This window comes from Aethalodelphis obliquidens, unplaced genomic scaffold, assembly GCF_003676395.1.
Source record: "Aethalodelphis obliquidens isolate GAN/ISIS:26980383/991018 unplaced genomic scaffold, ASM367639v1 scaffold11, whole genome shotgun sequence".
In the NCBI taxonomy this organism is placed as follows: domain Eukaryota; kingdom Metazoa; phylum Chordata; class Mammalia; order Artiodactyla; family Delphinidae; genus Aethalodelphis; species Aethalodelphis obliquidens.
This window is the reverse complement of record NW_020837955.1, coordinates 38302567-38320398: the sequence shown is the minus strand read 5'-3', so window position 1 is coordinate 38320398 and position 17832 is coordinate 38302567. Positions and strand designations below refer to the sequence as shown.

The following is a 17832-nucleotide window of genomic DNA, read 5'->3' as shown; positions in this document are numbered from 1 at the left end:
TTATTTATTTAACCTTTTTATTGGTGGTTAAATGAATATTTCAATGCTTAGAGTGCTTACTATTACTATAGAAATGCTGGCCAGAGCAGTGTCACTTTCTCTAGTTAACCTCAAAGAGTTTAAATCTTTGAACCATTTAAAAAAAGTTCTACAGAGATGAGGTCAATACGATATGATGTACGTCATAAGGATAGAACATAATCAAAGCTTCGCTACTTTATTATTATATTTTTAATAAATTTATTTATTTATTTTTGGCTGCATTGGGTCTTTGTTGCTGTGCACAGGCTTTCTCTAGTTGCAGTGAGTGGGGGCTACTCTTCATTGCGGTGCGCAGGCTCCTCATTGCAGTGGCTTCTCTCGTTGCAGAGCACGGGCTCTAGAGCTCAGGCTCAGTAGTTGTGGCGCAGAGGCTTGGTTTCTTCGCGGCATGTGGGATCTTCGCAGACCAGGGATCAAACCCGTGTCCCCTGCATTGGCAGGTGGATTCTTAACCACTGCGTCACCAGGGAAGCCCAAAGCTTCGCTGCCTTTAATTAGCTAGTTTAACATTACAAGGGGTGAATAACTTGTTTTTTTAAAAAATTTATTTATTTGGGTGTGTCAGGTCTTAGTTGCAGCACATGGGATCTTCACTGAGGCAAGCGGGATCTTTCGTTTTGGTGCGCGGGCTTCTCTGTAGTTGTGGCGTGTGGGCTCCAGAGCGTGCGGGCTCAGGAGTTGCAGTGCACGGGCTGTCTACTTGCAGCGCACAGGCTTAGTTGCCCCGCAGCCCCATGGCATATGGGGTCTTAGTTCCCCGACCAGGATTCGAACCCACGTCCCCTGCATTGGAAGGCGGATTCTTAACCACTGGACCACCAGGAAAGTCCCTGAATAACTTGGTTTTGATCAAGGTGTTTCTTGTTTTGTTTCTAGGTGAAAATTAAAAGATGTAAAGTGATATTTAAAATAGCATGCCAGCTTCTCATTCATATCAATTCTTTTCTGTTTCAGGTCAGCTGCAGGTTATGCTAGGACAAAATAGGCAAGGCTGGTCCTTCTTAAAAACAGTAATGGGTATGATAAAACAAAATATCTTTGCTTTCGGTTAATATAGAAGATTGACAAAGTGATGAGAAGAGTGAAGAAATTCACAGGCTAATGTAGTATGTGGGGCAAATGTGCTTTTCATACTGCTCCCAGGGATATTCTACCATTGGAGCCAGGGACTAATTTTTTTTCTTGATATTTTAAATCCAAAGGATTCAGTCTTCAGATTGGGTATTTAAACTCTATGAAATCACAAGCTGTATCTTTCAGTTTCCTCTTACCTACTGAAAATGAAATTCACTCATTTTCATTTTTCTGGGTAATAGGCAGGATAGCGGTAGCTTTGAGCGTATCACTAGGGATGAGTTAAAAATAGATTTTTCTTGAGGCAGTGACTTATATGGCAGGTAGTTGATAGAAAAATTAAGTTAAATTTTGGGGTTAATATCTCAAATACTAAATCTGAATTCCACTAAAGAATATATGAGAAGGGACTTCCCTGGTGGCGCAGTGGTTAAGAATCCGCCTGCCAGTGCAGGGGACACGGGTTTGATCCCTGGTCCGGGAAGATCCCACATACTGCGGAGCAACTAAGCCCGGGCGCCACAACTACTGAGCCTGTGTTCTAGAGCCCGCGAGCCACAACTACTGAGCCCACGTGCCACAACTACTGAAGCCCACGCGCCTAGAGCCCGTGCTCCGCAACAAGAGAAGCCACCACGATAAGAAGCCTATGCACTGCAATGAAGAGTAGCTCCCGCTCGCCGCAACTAGAGAAAGCCTGCACGCAGCAACAAAGACCCAACGCAGCCAAAAAAAAAAAGAATATATGAGAAAAAAAATCATTTGAAGATGATAACATAAACATTTAGTCTGAGTGTGCTGTTGAAATATTTTCTATATTAAATTCAATGTATAGCAGTATGAAAATGCTGTAACTTGTTTTTAGCTGTGTTTTTGGTGGAGTAACTGAGGCAAACTAGATTATAGGTGACTAACCATGCTATAGTGATACTAGTTAGATACTAGTTAGATCAGCTAAGATCATAAATAGATCAGGGAAAGGCCAGGAATTGATTCTGCTTTTGAATCTTAGTATTAAAATAGTAAAAATAGGTTTGGGAAGTTTTACATATGTCAGTAACTTTGAATATAGATTTACTTTGTTATATTTATTTTTGCTTATTTCCCATGCATAAACTTTTCAGTGTCTCTTTTTTCATGCTTGAGTTTTCTTTTAGCACATAATACTAATAGCTACTATTAACTTTGCAAAGAAAAAATAATATCAAATTGAAATAAGTTTTAACTGTTGCTCTGTTCTTTTTAGCTTACTTTACTCAGAGCTCTTCCATCCAGTGAGTTGCAAGCGTGACATTTGCTGTGTTTTCAGCACCTGCCAACTTGGAAACCAGGGTTTGTGCTCAGGACTTAGGCTTACAACCCACACTTTGTGGTGCACAATGCCGTCCCAGCTGGCATGCTTCTTACCTCAATGGTGCTAGACGTTCGGTTACAAAGCTGTGCAGATTCACATGCGCTGATTTCAATAGGCATTCCCCTTCAAGCTGCTTTCAACTCTCATTTTGTATCAAAGGAGTTAGATTGGTATCATTAAATTCACTGCTGTGCTTATTTTTCAATGAAAATAAATTCATTTTATTTATCTCTTGAATCAAAAAATAACTGTCTTCAAGAACCAAAGTACCTCTTTAAAAAGGTGTGTATATATAGATATAGGAGATAGATTTATAGATCTATATCTATATATCTATATCTATATGAGATTCCAGCCTGGGCTGTAACTCATTTTCATTAGTGGAAAGGTTTCAGAACAAAAGACAAAAAGAATAGAAAGGAAAGAACAGAAGGACTAGTGTGTCATAACATGCTTATGTAGGTAGGGCTGTTAGTTGTAGCTGGATCATAGGTGTGGGAACAATTATAGAACTTATTTTTCTGAATAAGCTGCATAAGAAAATTGCCCCCATAGTAGGTTCAGATTTTTGGCTTCCATCAATAACCAAAAAGTTTACATAGTTTTAAAAGAAGTGTATTTCGCTAACTTGTTTTCAGTAGCTAATCCCTTTGAAAATGTTTCAGGTGAACTTCGTGATGTCTATCTTCCCATCATCTATTATAAGCAATTTTAAAAGGTTCTCCTTTAAAAAAGATCTTTTCATATGTAGAAAGGACAGTGTGAAATGTGAATGACTGGCTTTTAATACAGCAGTTGTGACAAAGAGGCAGTGGCTTTTGGAAGCTGAATAAAGGGGTTAATGCACATGCATCTGCATACTGCTGTTGGGTCCAATGTATAACACGTTCGGTGTCTGTTTCACTCACGTTGTTAGTCTAAAAAGAATGTTATTCTCAGAGACAAACCAGTTTATCATTTTTTAGTGGTGAGCTCTTTTTACAATCATAGGTACAGATAAATTTGATGGGAGAAACTGAGCAATACTGACTGGTACTTGCTCAGACTTCAAAGCTCAGCTCCTTGGTGTTTGAACATCATATTTATCTGGTTCTGAAGGCACAAAAATAAAACACCCACTAACTACCAAGGACATTTCTTAGTGCATGTCAAAACCCAATCTTTACCCTCCTCTGCACAAATGTGCTTAGGTGAATACTTTTATTAGCTTGCTGATACAAGTTATAGTTGGTTACACCCTTTCTTAATAAAATACACTCTTATTGCCTCCTGTTGCTTAAGTGCTTTAAACTTGGAATGGGGGAACCGTCTAGCATAGAATGCTACTCAGCTTGTATCTCCCAGGCAGTGTTGAGTGGACATATCACACATACCATACAGACAGGCATTCCTTCTTTTGGTAGTTCTGCTTTGCGGGGAGCCGGGAGCCAGAAGAGCCAGTATTGCCGTGCTTTCTCCCTAGGATCCATATATTGGTCTTGGAGTGAGATTGTATGTAATCCCTAGGCTGTTCTATGGCTTAACCAGGTTAGTGTTGGTTGATGATAATGGAAAAGTTACAGGTGATCATTTTTGGATTATTTATGGATTTATTCCTAAATTGGCCTATGAATTTGCATATTGGTGTCTGGTTGTGCTCTAAATCTGGTTTTGATTTGGTTTTGACCTTTGAGGACTGAACAAAGGTAGACAGCTTAGCCCCCCACCCTTCCTCCGACTGCAGTTTACATAGTTTTAAGTCCAGAGTTTGACTGAGTTTGTATTTACTCTTTTGAATTGAGCAACTCTAATATACAAACATTTGGGTAGGATTTTTTATAATAAAGAACTATGTAGTATAGCCCTAAAAAGTGGTGTGTGTTATATCTATAGGACTTTATTACATGATGTGGGAAGGCCTATAGTATGGAAGGTTAGTGGCACAGGCCTTAATGTATATTTTTAGTCTTTGGACATTCAAATTAAGTATATGAGAAATAGCTATTCATTGGTTAGTAGCAGAACTCTTGAAGCAGATAGTTTAATTCTCTACACTTTTAAGAAAGCCTCAGAACCAGAAAAACAGGCTGCTTTAGGTTAGAAAGGAGGCGGTACAGCAAAGGACCTTGCCATAACCACAGTCCTTGCAGTTTTGTGAGACTAAAATCATCCTGAAAGCAGCAAGAATAATGGTTGCAATAATTGTTTCCAGGTTTGGGACCCCTGAATTTTGTTTTTTAAGTTGACCCGATGAACTAGTAATTGCAGGAATAAACTGAATGCTTACCAGCAGGAGTCACTCTAGGCCTCCTAATAAAAAGTAAATTAAACTATATCCTTAAAGCTTTCGAAGGCTGAGGTGACGCTGTGATAAGATGGCATTAGGGCAGTGTAGCAGCATTCTCAAATTATCCCTTATGCCTTTCTTTGTTCAATCTAGGAAGACTTGGTTCTTGCTCCTTTCAGAATTGGCCCTTGATACTTTTTTTTTAAAGCAGTGTTTATGGATAAAGATATCAGTACCTTACTATTCTGCATATTAGCTCACTTTGGCTTTCTTAGGATGAATTGATCATACCCCACATCATCTACTTGAATGAATACTCACATCCTTCTTCTGTTTGTTGTCCATCCTACAGTAGAAATCTCTAGAGTTAGCTGTAGTTAGTGTGAAAGGAGATGTTTGCTCGTGGTTTTCTGAAAAAGAATGGGTCCAGTGTGATGAGAAACTGGAATATTTTAGCAATAGCCATGAAATATAATAGTTTCCCAAGTGTACACAAGCTCAAGAAGTTAATTGTTCATTTATGTTTGATACTGGGATTGAAACATTGGATTAAAACCAATTAAATGTTCCTAGAAGCAGCAGAAAAAGTTTCCTGATTTATGAATAGAACCATTCAGATGGCGCAGACACAATCCATGTAAAGTAATGAGGTGTTTTGTTTTTTTGGCAAAGGAGAACACAAAACAGGCATAGGGAGTTCTTTTCAAAAACCTTCTCTTTAAAAAAATCTCTTTTTGGATACATGGTTAATAAAATAACATACACCAGTAGGAAGGAGTAATGGGAAATCTAGGGCTTCACTTCACAAGGAAAACAATCCCCCTCCCCCAGGTGAGCAGCACAATGAAAATACTCTGCTTATTCTATCAGGGTTACATTCCTGAACTTAAGTCAACATCCTAAGTTACAGAACTAAACATGCTCTGCTTCTGCTTAGCAACCACAAATCCTTCCTTCACCGGTTGCATGTATTTTGGATGTGGCTTCTGAAGTACACTTTCCTTTATTTCGATCAGCACCCCGAATTAGGAAAGTAGCGATTTATTTTCCGAAAGTGTGACAACACTAACACGGTCCCCCCTCCCCTACCGCCCAGCACGCCCTGAAATCGTTTCCTTAAAACCTCAAAAACCCAACAACCCGGAAGCTGGACGTCTTAAGTCCACGCGGCCCGGGGTTTTTATCCCGGCTCGTGCGGGGGGCGGGGGGAGACGGCCCCGGGGTCTCTGGCTCGGGGCCCGGGCAGCAGTGGTGGTGGCGGCGGCGCGGCCGGGGGCCGGGGCCACTTCCCGCGTTCCGGGGCCTTGCAGGCGCGAGCTCGGCGAGCGGCGCGCGGCTCGGCTCGCAGGACGCCCTTTAGCCCCGCCGGCGGCGCGCCGCGACCCCCCCACTCCCCGCCCACCGGCGGCTGCGCGCACTGCACACTCGCCCGCCGCCGCACGCTGCCCGGCTCCTGCACGCCGCCGCGCTGAGCGCCCGGGCCCGCGACGCCGCCCGCAGAGCGCCGGACCCAGCGACACGCAGCCGCGGTCGGGCTGCCCCGCGGCGGCGGCGGGCGCGGGCGGCCTGGCCGGGGCTGGTTAAAGGGACGAGTTGCAAACAGTTCAGGAAGTGACAAGTCGATTTCCTCCTCCCTGGGAGCCGCTCGGTACAAAGCGCTCGGCGCCGGCAGAAGAGCGTGCGCGCGGCGGACGAGCCGCGGGCAGCCTGGACGACTTGGCGAGCGCCGGCGGCAACGGCGCGGGGTCCGCTCTCGGAGCGTCCCGCCGCGCACAGTAAGCGACCCCGGGCCGGGCGGCGGCGTTGGCGACCGGGGGGCCGGTCCCGAGCGGAGGTCCCTGCCGTGTGCGCCCCAGCCGCCGGCTGTAGGGAGCCCGGCTCGCGTGTGTGCTGGCCTTGACCTTTTTTATTTTTATGTTGCTGATTTCTTTTTTGTCCGCCTTGTTTCGCGTTGGGTCGGGTGGTTTCTCGGGGCGCTGAGTGTCGCCGCTGGTGCATGCGTGAGACTTGTCAGAGCGCAGCCAGGGGAACGAGCCAGCCCGGCCCCTGCGGAAAAGTCTGCGCTTCCCGGGGCGGGCGCGGGGACTGCTGCGCCCGGGGGTGTCCTCCTCTCCACGTCTCAACTTGAGCCCTGGCTGCGGCAGCGGCGAAGGCGCCGAGCCCCGGGACCCGGGCGTCCCGGCTCACCCCGGAGTTCCCGCATCGTTTGCAGACAACTCTTTTGTTCGCGGAAGTTTGCGTCCGCCACCCCGGGATGCGGGCACGCAGCGGCGGGCTCCCCGGCGGCTGGACCGGCCGGGGAGGTCACGTAGGGGGTGAGAGGGCGTTCTGTCCCGGGCAGGGGAAGCCCCCGGGGTCGCCGCGGCGGGGACTTGCGGAATGGGGGCTGGGGGGGGGTGCAGGGGGGCCGTGCCGGCGTGGCTTTTGCACATGGCGAGAAGGGCCGTCCGGCACGGGCACACTGGTCGAGTCACATTTTTGCCAGTCCTTGATTTCCAAGCCCGTGGGAGTCGTCTTCGCCGCTCGGGCTTTCTCTTGGTGGGGCGGGGACGAAGAAGGGGAGGATGCCCAGAGTCCCGGGGAGGGCCCTCGGTTTGCATTGCCCCAAATGCCTTCTCCGGCACCCCCCGGTTCCCTACCCCCGCCTGCAGACTTGGGGAACAATGCTCGTGGCTCAGGACAAGGCGGCGGAGCACCAGCGAGTCTCGAGAGCCGGTTTGCTCGCGTCCCTCGCCCCCGGACGCCCCCTGAAGCCAGGCTGCCTCCATCTGACCGCCCGGGTTCATTAACACGTACTGTACTTCGTACGATGGTGAACAAAGAACAGCTCTTTGCGGCATTTGATGAATGGGATTCTGCCTCCTATAGGCCACACTCTGAGTCTTCCATTCGTTACAGCATCCGGACTCGGTGGTGTTGGGCAAGTGGCCCCCGCGGTGGGCTGCATTCCGGGCCCCGGACCTGGGCAGGGCATTTGTGCCGATGCCGCCTCCGCCACGCTCGTCTTGCCGGAGCGGGTGCAGATGGAGCCAGGCTGACGGTTGTTCAACAGGAACAAATGTTTGTTGAATTGTTGCATGGTGGAGACAAGGGACTGTTTTCTATTGACTGCTGCAGGAGTTGGAATGGCATTGTTTATTGGCCTGGGAAGCCAGGCAAGCGTCTTGTGCTGCTTACAACATATTAGCAGACTTCCAAATGACATACTAGCATATGTGTTCCCAGCAGTTCCCACCGGCTGGAAGGGGATCCCTTCTTTCTCCAGATCCTGGACTCTGGGTTAAAATATGCCATCAGGTTTGAGGACTTGGAAAGGAATGGAGTTAGTAGACTGGGTGAAACTCACTGTTCCTGACTTCGCCAGGTTTTGGTTTCATTTTAATTTATCCACTTAACAGTAACTTGTCTCAGTTACAGTTTTGATACTGAATTGCAGATCTGTAGTGTGGTTTTCTTTTTGTTTTCTTTTCCTCCCTTTTTCCTTAGCTATGGACAACTAGATAAACAGAAAACAGCCTCTTGTCCCAGTTGATAGGCCCACGTTAGTGGGAGAAGGTTTGGGTCTTAAGTTCAGGATTGGTAGCCCTTGACGTTGTGTCTGTACTTGGCAAGGGTCTGGATGCTGCCAGCCATGGTACAGACCTAGGAGCCTGCTGATTCACCTCCCGGGGTGCTGTTCCAGGCCAGAAAATGAAGGAGAGGCCTGTGGCAGGTCTGTTTCTTTCTCCCAAATGCCCCTCCAGAGAAGAAGGCGGTTTTAAGACCAGTTCAGATAATTTTGCCCAAGGACTTCTTTTCCCCTGAGAAGGTGATTATTGCTGTGCAATTGTTTTAACATCGAAGACAAGTTTTAAATAAAAGCTAGCAGTATAGTTGCTACAGAAATGGACTTGAATGTTCTAAGGCCGGCAGGACAAATAGAGCATTCCACTGTTTTGATTGATGATATTTTTAGTCAGTTTCTCCCTTCTGTTTTGAACTTAGGGTATGCTGCGTGTAGTAGCATTTTGGAAGTTCATAAAGTTTTTTGAGGAAGAAGAGCTTTAAGATATCTTCTTGTAATCATGGTGGCAACACTTAACTGACATTTTATCGGAAGCCCTGTTGTTATTTCTTAGGTTCTTTCCCACCACTCCTTTTAGCCTTTATTCCCCTGCTGATTCCTTCACCATTGCCCGGCCTCTCCACCTCCCTGGTTCTGTAGGAGCCTAGTGGGCTGGGTGTCCTTTAAGTGGGTTCAGGGAGCAGGCGCCTGACCCATGATCGAAGCTCAGGAAAGGCCAGCCAGCTCTCCTCCCCTGCAGGAGGCTGGAGAGGAGGGAGCCTTGTGTAGAATCTGGGAGCTGGCAGCAGAGGACGCTTCGGAGCAATTTGGTATACCTTTGCGTTGCTCTTTGAGAAAGCACACCCTTCTGACCCACTGCTTGATGCAGTAGGCCCTCAAGACTGAGCCCCGGACACACTGTTGGATTGTTCAGTTGATGTTTCACCCAGTCAGTGTGACTTTTTTGGATTGCACACTGTGTGGAAAACTTTGCTCTTGCCCTAAAAAAAAAAAAAAGACTGAAATAAGCAGATACTCAGATCAGCACAACCCCCATCATTACCACCACTACACACACCTCTCTGATGTGTAATAAAAGAAACCTGCAGGCATAATTTGTTATGTAATATGCTGATAATACAAGTTTCGGTTTTAGGTGGAAACCAGATGTGGAGGGGCTCTCTTTAATTGATCCAGCAAGGGAGACACTTTAATAGATTAACTAGCCCTTGTAAACCCCAAAGGTGATTTTTTTTTTTTTTTTGACTTGAGGGGAGGGAGAATCCCAAACCCAGAGCTTTTTCGAAGTTTTTGCCTCTCAGCTTCTCGCTGCAGCTGTCCTTTTTGTCAGACTCTTCCTCTCTTGAAAGAACCGGTTTGTTGCCAACATGAAGCACATGGCTGGGTCTGGTGGGGCTCAGCACAGCTTAACTCTGCTGGGCTCCACTCTCCTCGCCTTGTCCAGCTGCTGTCCTGCCCTCCACCCTACAAAACAGGGCCTGGCTGAGGGACTTGGGTGCCGTAAGGAATGTTGACTGGTCTCCCTCAACTCTTTTCTGAAATGTGTGATCATCCAGGGAGAGTTGCTGTTTAAACTTGCCCAATGGATAAACTTTCTGAAATCACTGACTCTCCTTCTCTGATTAATTTGTGTTTGTTTCCTGCCTAACTTTAGAAGGGTTCTTTCTACAGGACTGAGTCACCTTTATTATGGCCCAAGGTCGGGGACTGCACTGTAATAGCTGACCCCATTAACAACAGTTTCATTGCGTGCCGGGATGTGAACTCTGGAAACAAACCTAGAGGCTTAGATATGCTGATGTGCCCTGGAGACTGGCTTAGAAAATTTTCGTTTTAGGGCAGTTTACATTAACATGATTAATGACCTTGCCACTGAAAAGTCTATATTCAAAAGCTATTTACCATTCCCTAGGGTTCTTCTTATGGTGAAGTAATTTTCTTTGCCAAACAACTTTGTTTTAAGGTAACTTCTTCTTTGATGTTTAATCCAAACCTCCTGTGCACACAGTTTTGGATCAAGGTTTGGGCTTCGAAAATTGCGGGTTGTGGTTTTGGTGGTGCCGGTCTTAACCCTCCCGAACTTCTGGTCAGGAGGCATCTGGAGTCTTGTCTTAAGAAAGTTCTCTGAGATCCTGAGAAGCAGCAGTTAGTGCTGTGCTGGTTAGGATGGGAGGAAATCTTCCAGAGGAAACTTGGCTTCAGGGTGTCTTGGAGGAGGGATACAGGGAGGCTGGAGCAGAGGACAAGTTTTTTTTTTTTTTCCCCCTTGCAGTGACTGGAGATACTTGAGCGTTTTCAGAAAACAGAGACGTCTTTGCTGCAGCTGCCTTCTCCTCCTCCTGCTTTTTCCTCATCTTCTTCTTGTTCCTTTTTTTGTTAAGTGTGGGTTGATTGAGAGGGGGAAATGCTGATGGGTGGGTCTGAAAGCAGCCTTTAGGAACCCAAGAAAATAAAAACACATTTGAAGGACTCGGGAAGATTTTGCATTTCAAAGGGTCTACCTTGTAGAATTTCACATCACGTCAGGGGTTACGGAGAAGTGTGACAGGCACCCTGCTTCTTTACGGTTCTCCTCTCCTGCTGCGGGGGCTGCATGGGAAGCTGCCTTTTGCAGGGGGGATGGGGGCAGCCTGGCCAGACTGTGCAGGAATATCACGGAAACAGCAGCTCCCCTTAGGTATCTGTAGTCCCTGGAGGGACTTTTTCCACTGGGCCCATCTCAGGAGGCGAAAGCAAATCATGTCGGTAAACAGCCCATTTGACCCCAGAATGCAGGAGCAGGCCAACTCCTGGCCGTTCTCGCTCTCCCTTGAAACAAAGAAACATTCTCCTCCTGTAGTGATATAGTGTGGTTCCCAAGATCCAGGCCCGTAAAAAGTTGGGTGCAGCAGGATTTAGCTGAAATGGGTGTGGATTATTCAAAGAATAATAGCAGTGCCCACTGGTTGTTGGAGGCTCACCCTTGGCCAGGGGCTTTGTATACACTGTCTCTAATTCTCAAAGAAGTCCTGCAGTTACAGCTGAAGAAACTGAGGCTCAGAGAGGCCAAGTAACTGGCCCAGGGCCACACAGCGGGAAGGCTGAGCATCTGGTAGCTCTATTCCGGTCTGTCTGGCTTCAGAGCCTGCTTGCTCTCCATACACTGTGCTATGGGTTGGTGTGTTCATAAGACAGAGGCACTGGGTTCTGTTTTATCTCGAAGCATAAATTTTGTTTAGTCTTGTTAACACCACAGGGAAACTTAGAAATTTTAACTGCCTTTTTTCCTTGCTCCTGTTTCCTACAGCCTTTTTTTGTTTTCTTTGAAGGAGTAATTGGATTCTGTATCTACCATAGGACCAAAGACAGTGCCTCAGTTGGGAAGACTGAAATGTTTTGCTTCATCCTCACAAAAGACAGGTTCATAAGAAAATAATATATTCCCAGTGACCTTCTGGGGGAAATGGGAAATAAATCTGACAGCCCACTAGAAGCATCACATTTATGCAGATCCCATTTTCCATTCAAAGAGATTGTTAAAAGGGTTTCCAGCTTTTTTTTTTTTTTTTTTGCACTTGTAAGTTAGATGTCTCATAGTAAATCATTTTGTGGTCCTTGCCACCCCAGGTTTGTACAATATCACATTTTGTTTACATGCCTAAAGTCATCAAATAACTGAACACAACTGTACATCCTCCAGCGTGTGGGCACTTGGTATGCCCCAGCCAGGGCTGGGCAGAGGCCCTGCATGCTGTCTCAGACAGATGGCTCATGCAGGTTGATCGTGGTTTGTGTGTGGAGGTGGGGTAAGTATCCCCACATCTCCAGCAAGGGCTGCCTGGCTGGGTCTGCCGGCCTTTCTGCTCCTAGAGAGTTTGTGGGAGAGGGCTGGGAGCCCCTGTCACCAAGTTTCTAGACTTTACAGCAGTGTTCCTCAACCTTGGCTGCATACTAGAATCACCTGGGGAAGTTTAAAAAAAAAAATCTGGATGCCCAGACAGCATCCAGGACCAATTACATCAGAATCTTGGAGCGAAGGGATGGGACTCAGTGTTGGTACTTTTAAAGCTTCTGAGTTGATTCTGTTGTGCATCTAAGACTGAGGAACGAGGGCTGGAATAGACCCCACGTATACCTCTCTTCCCTTAGCAGGGATTAGGGACCTTCCTGTTCAGGAGTGGAATAAACCTATTGGAATTTTCCGCTGCTGCCATGTCTCAGTGAAGGAGAATCTGAAAGGTACCCATCCCTGGGCCAAATGCCTCTGCAGACATCATCCAGGTAGCTCCTGTTTCTGCTGGGCCAGGCGTTGGGTGCGCTTCCCCACACAGGATTCGGTACAGCCCCTCTGAGCCACCTCCTTTCTGGAACGAAGAGGGCAGGTTTTATTCAATCTGTTGTCTCAGGGGAGTTCTCATGCAGGCCGTGCATCCCCACCATCCTGCTAGTCTTTTCAGCTTCTTGTTCCTTTCTGGAGGTTTGGCACATAGTATCCCTCTGGCGCTCAGGGGTGGGAAGATGCACTTTGGGTTCAGGGTGTATCTTGGTGATTCTCAGTAAGCCGTTGGTCCGTTTCACCCTGGTTTGCAGTGAGTGTCATGCTGTCAGCCACCTGGCTGTACCTGACTGCTGGGAACCTGTCCTTCTACGTGCTTGGGATTACGTTTCATAGAATTATTTTAGGATGACCAGGGGCTGGGAGAGCAGGAGCTACTGTGGCCTGCTTTTACAGAATGTAAGATTACAGAATGTAAGATTACAGAAGGGAAATCCCACGCCGAGAGATGAGGTGACTTTCCCAAGGTCACGTGGGCCGGGGCACAGAGGGACCAGAACCTGCGTCTCCTGGGTGCCCTGCTCAAGTGCTGCATTCTCTCCTGCGAGACTCTGGGACACATTCTTTTTTTTTTTTTTTTTAATTTATTCATTTTTGGCTGCGTTGGGTCTTGGTTGCTACACACAGGCTTTTTCTCTAGTTGCGGCGAGCGGGGTCCACTCTTCATTGAGGTGCGCGGGCTTCTCATTGCGGTGGCCTCTCTAGTTGCGGAGCACGGGCTCTAGGTGCGTGGGCTTCAGTAGTTGTGGCACACGGGCTCCGTAGTTGTGGCTCGTGGGCTCTAGAGCGCAGGCTCAGTAGCTGTGGTGCATGGGCCTAGTTGCTCTGCGGCTTGTGGGATCCTCCCGGACCAGGGCTCAAACCCGTGTCCCCTGCCTTGGCAGGCGGGCTCTTAACCGCTGTGCCACCAAGGAAGTCCCGGGACACATTCTTGCTTGCAGGACAGCACACTGTAGTAGACCCACAGGCAGCATGGTCACTGTCCAGAGGTCTTTAGCCTAGTGAAACATGCCCTCCGAAGCTCTTGGTTGACTTTGACAGTCCATCCCATTTTTCACTTCCTCCCCTGACGCGTGTGCAGCAGGCATCCCTTCAGTTACTGAACGTGTAGCCTCGTGAAACTTGCAGCCGGGGAAACTGAGTCCTGTTGGGAAGTGCTGAAACCTTGAGCTTGATGAAAAGGCCTTTTTGGTCGCCTTGGCAAAGGTTTGTCCATCTGCTCTTCTGCGCATTGGTGGTGGTGGGTAAATAAGGGCTCTTTCTCCTCCGCTCGGAGTTGGGTTTGGGCCTAATGAGGTGGGGAGGAGGGGGATTGTTCTTCCTGCATTCATTTAGCAGACACTGATTGGGCACCTGCTGGGTGTCCCTCGCCGAGCTGGCCACTTTACTTCATTAGTTCATTGAATCCTCAGCACGAGCCCATGGCTGAGGAACTCGCTCCGCCTCTTGCTGAAAATGCCGCTGCTCAGAGAAATTCCTCGCCTCTGGTGGGCGGGACAGTGGCATTTTAGCTCTTTGTGGCGGGCCTCCGTACGCTCCCTCTTGGTCCAACGCTCCCTCTTGGTCCAGCGGCTGCCCTGGGGCAGTGGAGGTGCGCTTCCTGCCATGAGCAGGGGGCATCATCCAGGGGGTGGTCCCCGGTGATTACGGACCGGGGACCACGCTGCCACTTCCAGGAGGGGCTGGGGTGGCCACGTGGCAGAGCCTGCTTGGGGGAGCCTGAGGGGACCCAGGGAGCAGTGTCTGTCCGGGGCCCCTCTGTGTCCTGGCAGTGGGAGCAGGGCCTTGCGGGAGGAGGTTGCTCACCCCACGGAGGCCACCCTCCTTCCCGGCTGCCCTCTGGCTGAAGTGCCCTGATGGACACAGCCCAGTTGGGAGAGGCCTCCGCCGTGCCTGGAATTCCCCTTGCTCTGGCCTTCATGTTGGCCGGGGGCCTGGGAGTGGAGGGACGTTCCGTGAGCCGCCTGCGAGCAGCCTCTGCATGTTCGGAGGTGGAAGGACACCGTCCTCGGCAGCCAGCCGCCTCTGCGCTCTGGGTGAGGAGAGGGGGCCGGGGGTGTCTGGTTCTGAGACTCCAGACGGGGTGTGGAATGCAGGGGCCCCCTCTGTGGCGTGGTCCTGGGAACCCCCCTCCCCCGAAGGCCCCGGAGCAGTCAGACAGTGGGATTCCCCAGGGGGAAAGCAGCGGGCACACGACTGCTCACTTGCTGGACCCAGTTTGCTGTGTGACCCTCGCGGCCTCAGGTTTCTCATCTTGCTGGCCTTGCCTCCCAGTGGTTTCGGGAGGATTGGGTGAGAGCCTGTCCGAGAAGCACCTGGCGAAGGTGCGGTGCCGCCGGTGGGACGTGAGCTGGACTGGGTGGGCAGAAGTTCTGCCAGGCGGTCCAGGGCGGGCTGCGTGTCAGCAAGAGAAGAACATGCACGGGGGAACTCTGGGCGGAGAGGAGGTGAAACCCCGGTCTGTGTCGCTTACTGCAAGGGCAGCATTCAGCTGTGGCATCAGTGCCTAGGTTCGAATCCCAGGTCTGCCCTCTGTCTGCTCTTAGGCCGTTGACTGCCTCTCCCACCTGGCTTCCCTCCTCTGGAGTATGGCCGTGCCGACAGCACCCAGCCTGTGGGCTGCGGGCACTAAGTGAGGCCGTGGCTGCTGGGGACACTTGGAGCCCCGCGAATGTTGGTGTGCAGCCCGTGGCCCCAGTGGGTGACAGGATGAGGGACAGAGCAGAGGGGACTTAACTCGAAGCTGGGCTTGGCTGGATAAGGCCAGGTAGAGCCTTTCTTCACCCACATTCTCTGTTCGCAGATGTGATTTTGGGGGGAAGAAGGGTTGAGAGTACATGTTACAATTCAGTTTGCATTGTGTCTCTTAACAAGAGTTAAGGTGAGTGAAATCTTCTAAGCTTTCTCTTTAGGAAACAAAATCTCTGTTTACCAAAAGTGATTTAATTTGGTCCTAAACATAGAAGATTTAAATGCAAGTGTCATGATGCGGCCCTGGAATCTTGGCTCTGCTCTCACCAACTTCTGTGAATGGGTTCTTTGGAAACCTCAGTGGTTGCACACCTATCTGGACTGAGAGTGGGAGGCCCATTTACCTTAAGATTCTTTTTAGACTCTCCGCAGCTGATGTCTTTCTTTCATCTTGATGCTTCTTTTAAGTTGGTGAGCTTCCTTTCACAGCTGTGGCCCGCATCCTCTTGGTGCAGGTTGCGTGGTCGCAGCTGTGGCCCTTGCCCCCAGCCTGGCCACCTTTCACCGACTACTGGGGTCTGATTATGCTGTCTCCGGATCCCCCTGCCACCTGAACGTGGTGGCAGTTTCTCCAGGAGCAAGAGCTCATCTAAGCTCCATGAAAGCTTTTTTTTTTTTTTTTTTTTTTTTTTGCGGTACTCAGGCCTCTCACCGCTGTGGCCTCTCCTGTTGCGGAGTACAGGCTCCGGACGCGCAGGCTCAGCGGCCATGGCTCACGGGACCAGCCACTCTGCGGCATGTGGGATCTTCCCGGACTGGGGCACGAACCCGTGTCCCCTGCATTGGCAGGCGGACGCTCAACCACTGCGCCACCAGGGAAGCCCCTCCATGAAAGCTTTTGAAACGAGTCCTTGACTGGGATGATGGAGGGAAAGGCCATCCCCTCCTTGGTGGGCGTAGATCTCCACTCCCCGTGTCTTCTAAGTGTCACCCCTTGTCAGCCCCAGCCTGGCATCCTATGGGGTGAGCGGGGTGGACAGTCTTGGCCCGAGAGATTGCTGCTGTACTTTGGGCAGCTTTGCGGGAGAGCCTTTCGTACAGGGGTGCGAAGACTATTATTCGCTACGTTCTGGGCAGGTGCCCTCAGAGGCTGGTACAGCTGGTTGGGAGCTCTTTAGAGAGCTCTCCCCAGAGGACCCACCAAGGTGTCTGGCCTTGGGTGGCCTTGACACAGACCCTCTTCCCGGACATCATGAAGCTTGGCGACCGAGGGGCTGTGTGAGGGAGGTGACCAAGGCGCCTGGGCTGCCTCTGCTCTTGGCGGATGTGACAGAACTCATCTTCCTTACCCTCTGTACCTCTTCGGACGTGTCGCTGTTTCTGTGGTGACCACGGAACACTCTGCCGTGCTGATGGTGCCCCAGGCGCAATCCAGTTCACATCTGGTAAACGCCTACCATACGTGTCGGGCCCTGAGGAATTCGCACATGAGTAAACCAAATCCGCCTTTGAGGAGCTCCTCGGCTTGTGTCGTGAACACTCAGACTGCAGTTGTTTTTATCCACTTCCTACCACGTGCTGTGTGTAGTAAGTGTAGCGGAGGTGTGGGTCCACAGGGTTCTGGTGAGTCCACAGTCCTGTGGGAGTGACGGGAGGGTCATTTAAACCAAGCCGAAGGGAGGAGGGCTGAGAAGGCTTCCTGAGGCTTGAAGAATGAGCAGGAGTTTAGACGGACGCAGAATTGGGAGGAGGAGGTGTCCCAGACCAGGGAGCAGTGTGCGCAGTGTGCACCGGAGACTGCCTCGGGTGGGGGAGGATAGCCTAGGCTCGAGGGCAGGAAGCGCGCTGCTGGGCTGGCAGCTAAGCTGGTCGAGGTCAGGACAGCAGTGGGCGCCAGACGGAGGAGTCCCGACTTTATCGCCCGAGGGCTGGGAGCTGGGGAGCACATGCTGATGCTTGCCCCTGGGGAGTGGCACTGCGGACAGGGTTGGAGCAGACACCGGGAGACCACAGAGTGACCCAGGAGAGAGGGGCAAACCAGGGCAGGGCGAGGGCTGAAGGGGGTAGCGGTTGGTTGGTTGGTCACCAGTTGGATGCTGGTGAGGAAGCCGGAGGAGAAGGGAACGGCCTTCTCCAGCGGCCCTCACTAGGGGCCCCCTTCCAGGGAGACTGCTCAGGGGCCCCATCCTTTTGACCTTGGAGTGACCTCCTTGGAGGGCACTAGACTAGCGCCCTACACACGGAATTTTCATCAAGTGTCACCTACTTGGTCAGAGGCATGTGGTCTGTGTTTATTTTAGTTGAAGCTCTTGCTTTCAGTGGGGGCACTTGGGATTCCCAAGAACTTCCAAAATTCCTTGCCTGTGCCTGCACTGGAACTAAAGGAATCAAAACGAACAAAACCTTCTGGCATTGGATGAGTTGGAAAAGTCTGATTCAGTGTAAACCTACTTTTTTTTCCCCCACCCCTTAAAGGAAAAGAAAGTGACCATGTTGGTGTGATTGAAAAAGGAGTCTGGGTGCCC

At 49.8% G+C, this 17832-nt stretch overlaps 1 protein-coding gene across 3 annotated transcripts in view; it reads left to right on the top strand.

Moving 5' to 3' along the window:
* EEF1AKMT2 (EEF1A lysine methyltransferase 2) overlaps window positions 1-17832 on the top strand; it is a 72926-nt gene that overhangs the window by 31192 nt on the left and 23902 nt on the right. The window contains exon 7 of one of the 3 annotated variants that reach the window (XM_027112881.1): window positions 2363-2730. The exons of 1 other annotated variant lie outside the window; for it this stretch is intronic. In XM_027112881.1, the coding sequence (XP_026968682.1) occupies window positions 2363-2537 (175 nt within the window). In that variant the 3' untranslated portion in view covers window positions 2538-2730. Of the gene's footprint in view, window positions 1-2362; window positions 2731-17832 lie in introns of those variants that run through there. One more of the 3 variants, XM_027112878.1, reaches the window with a different exon arrangement.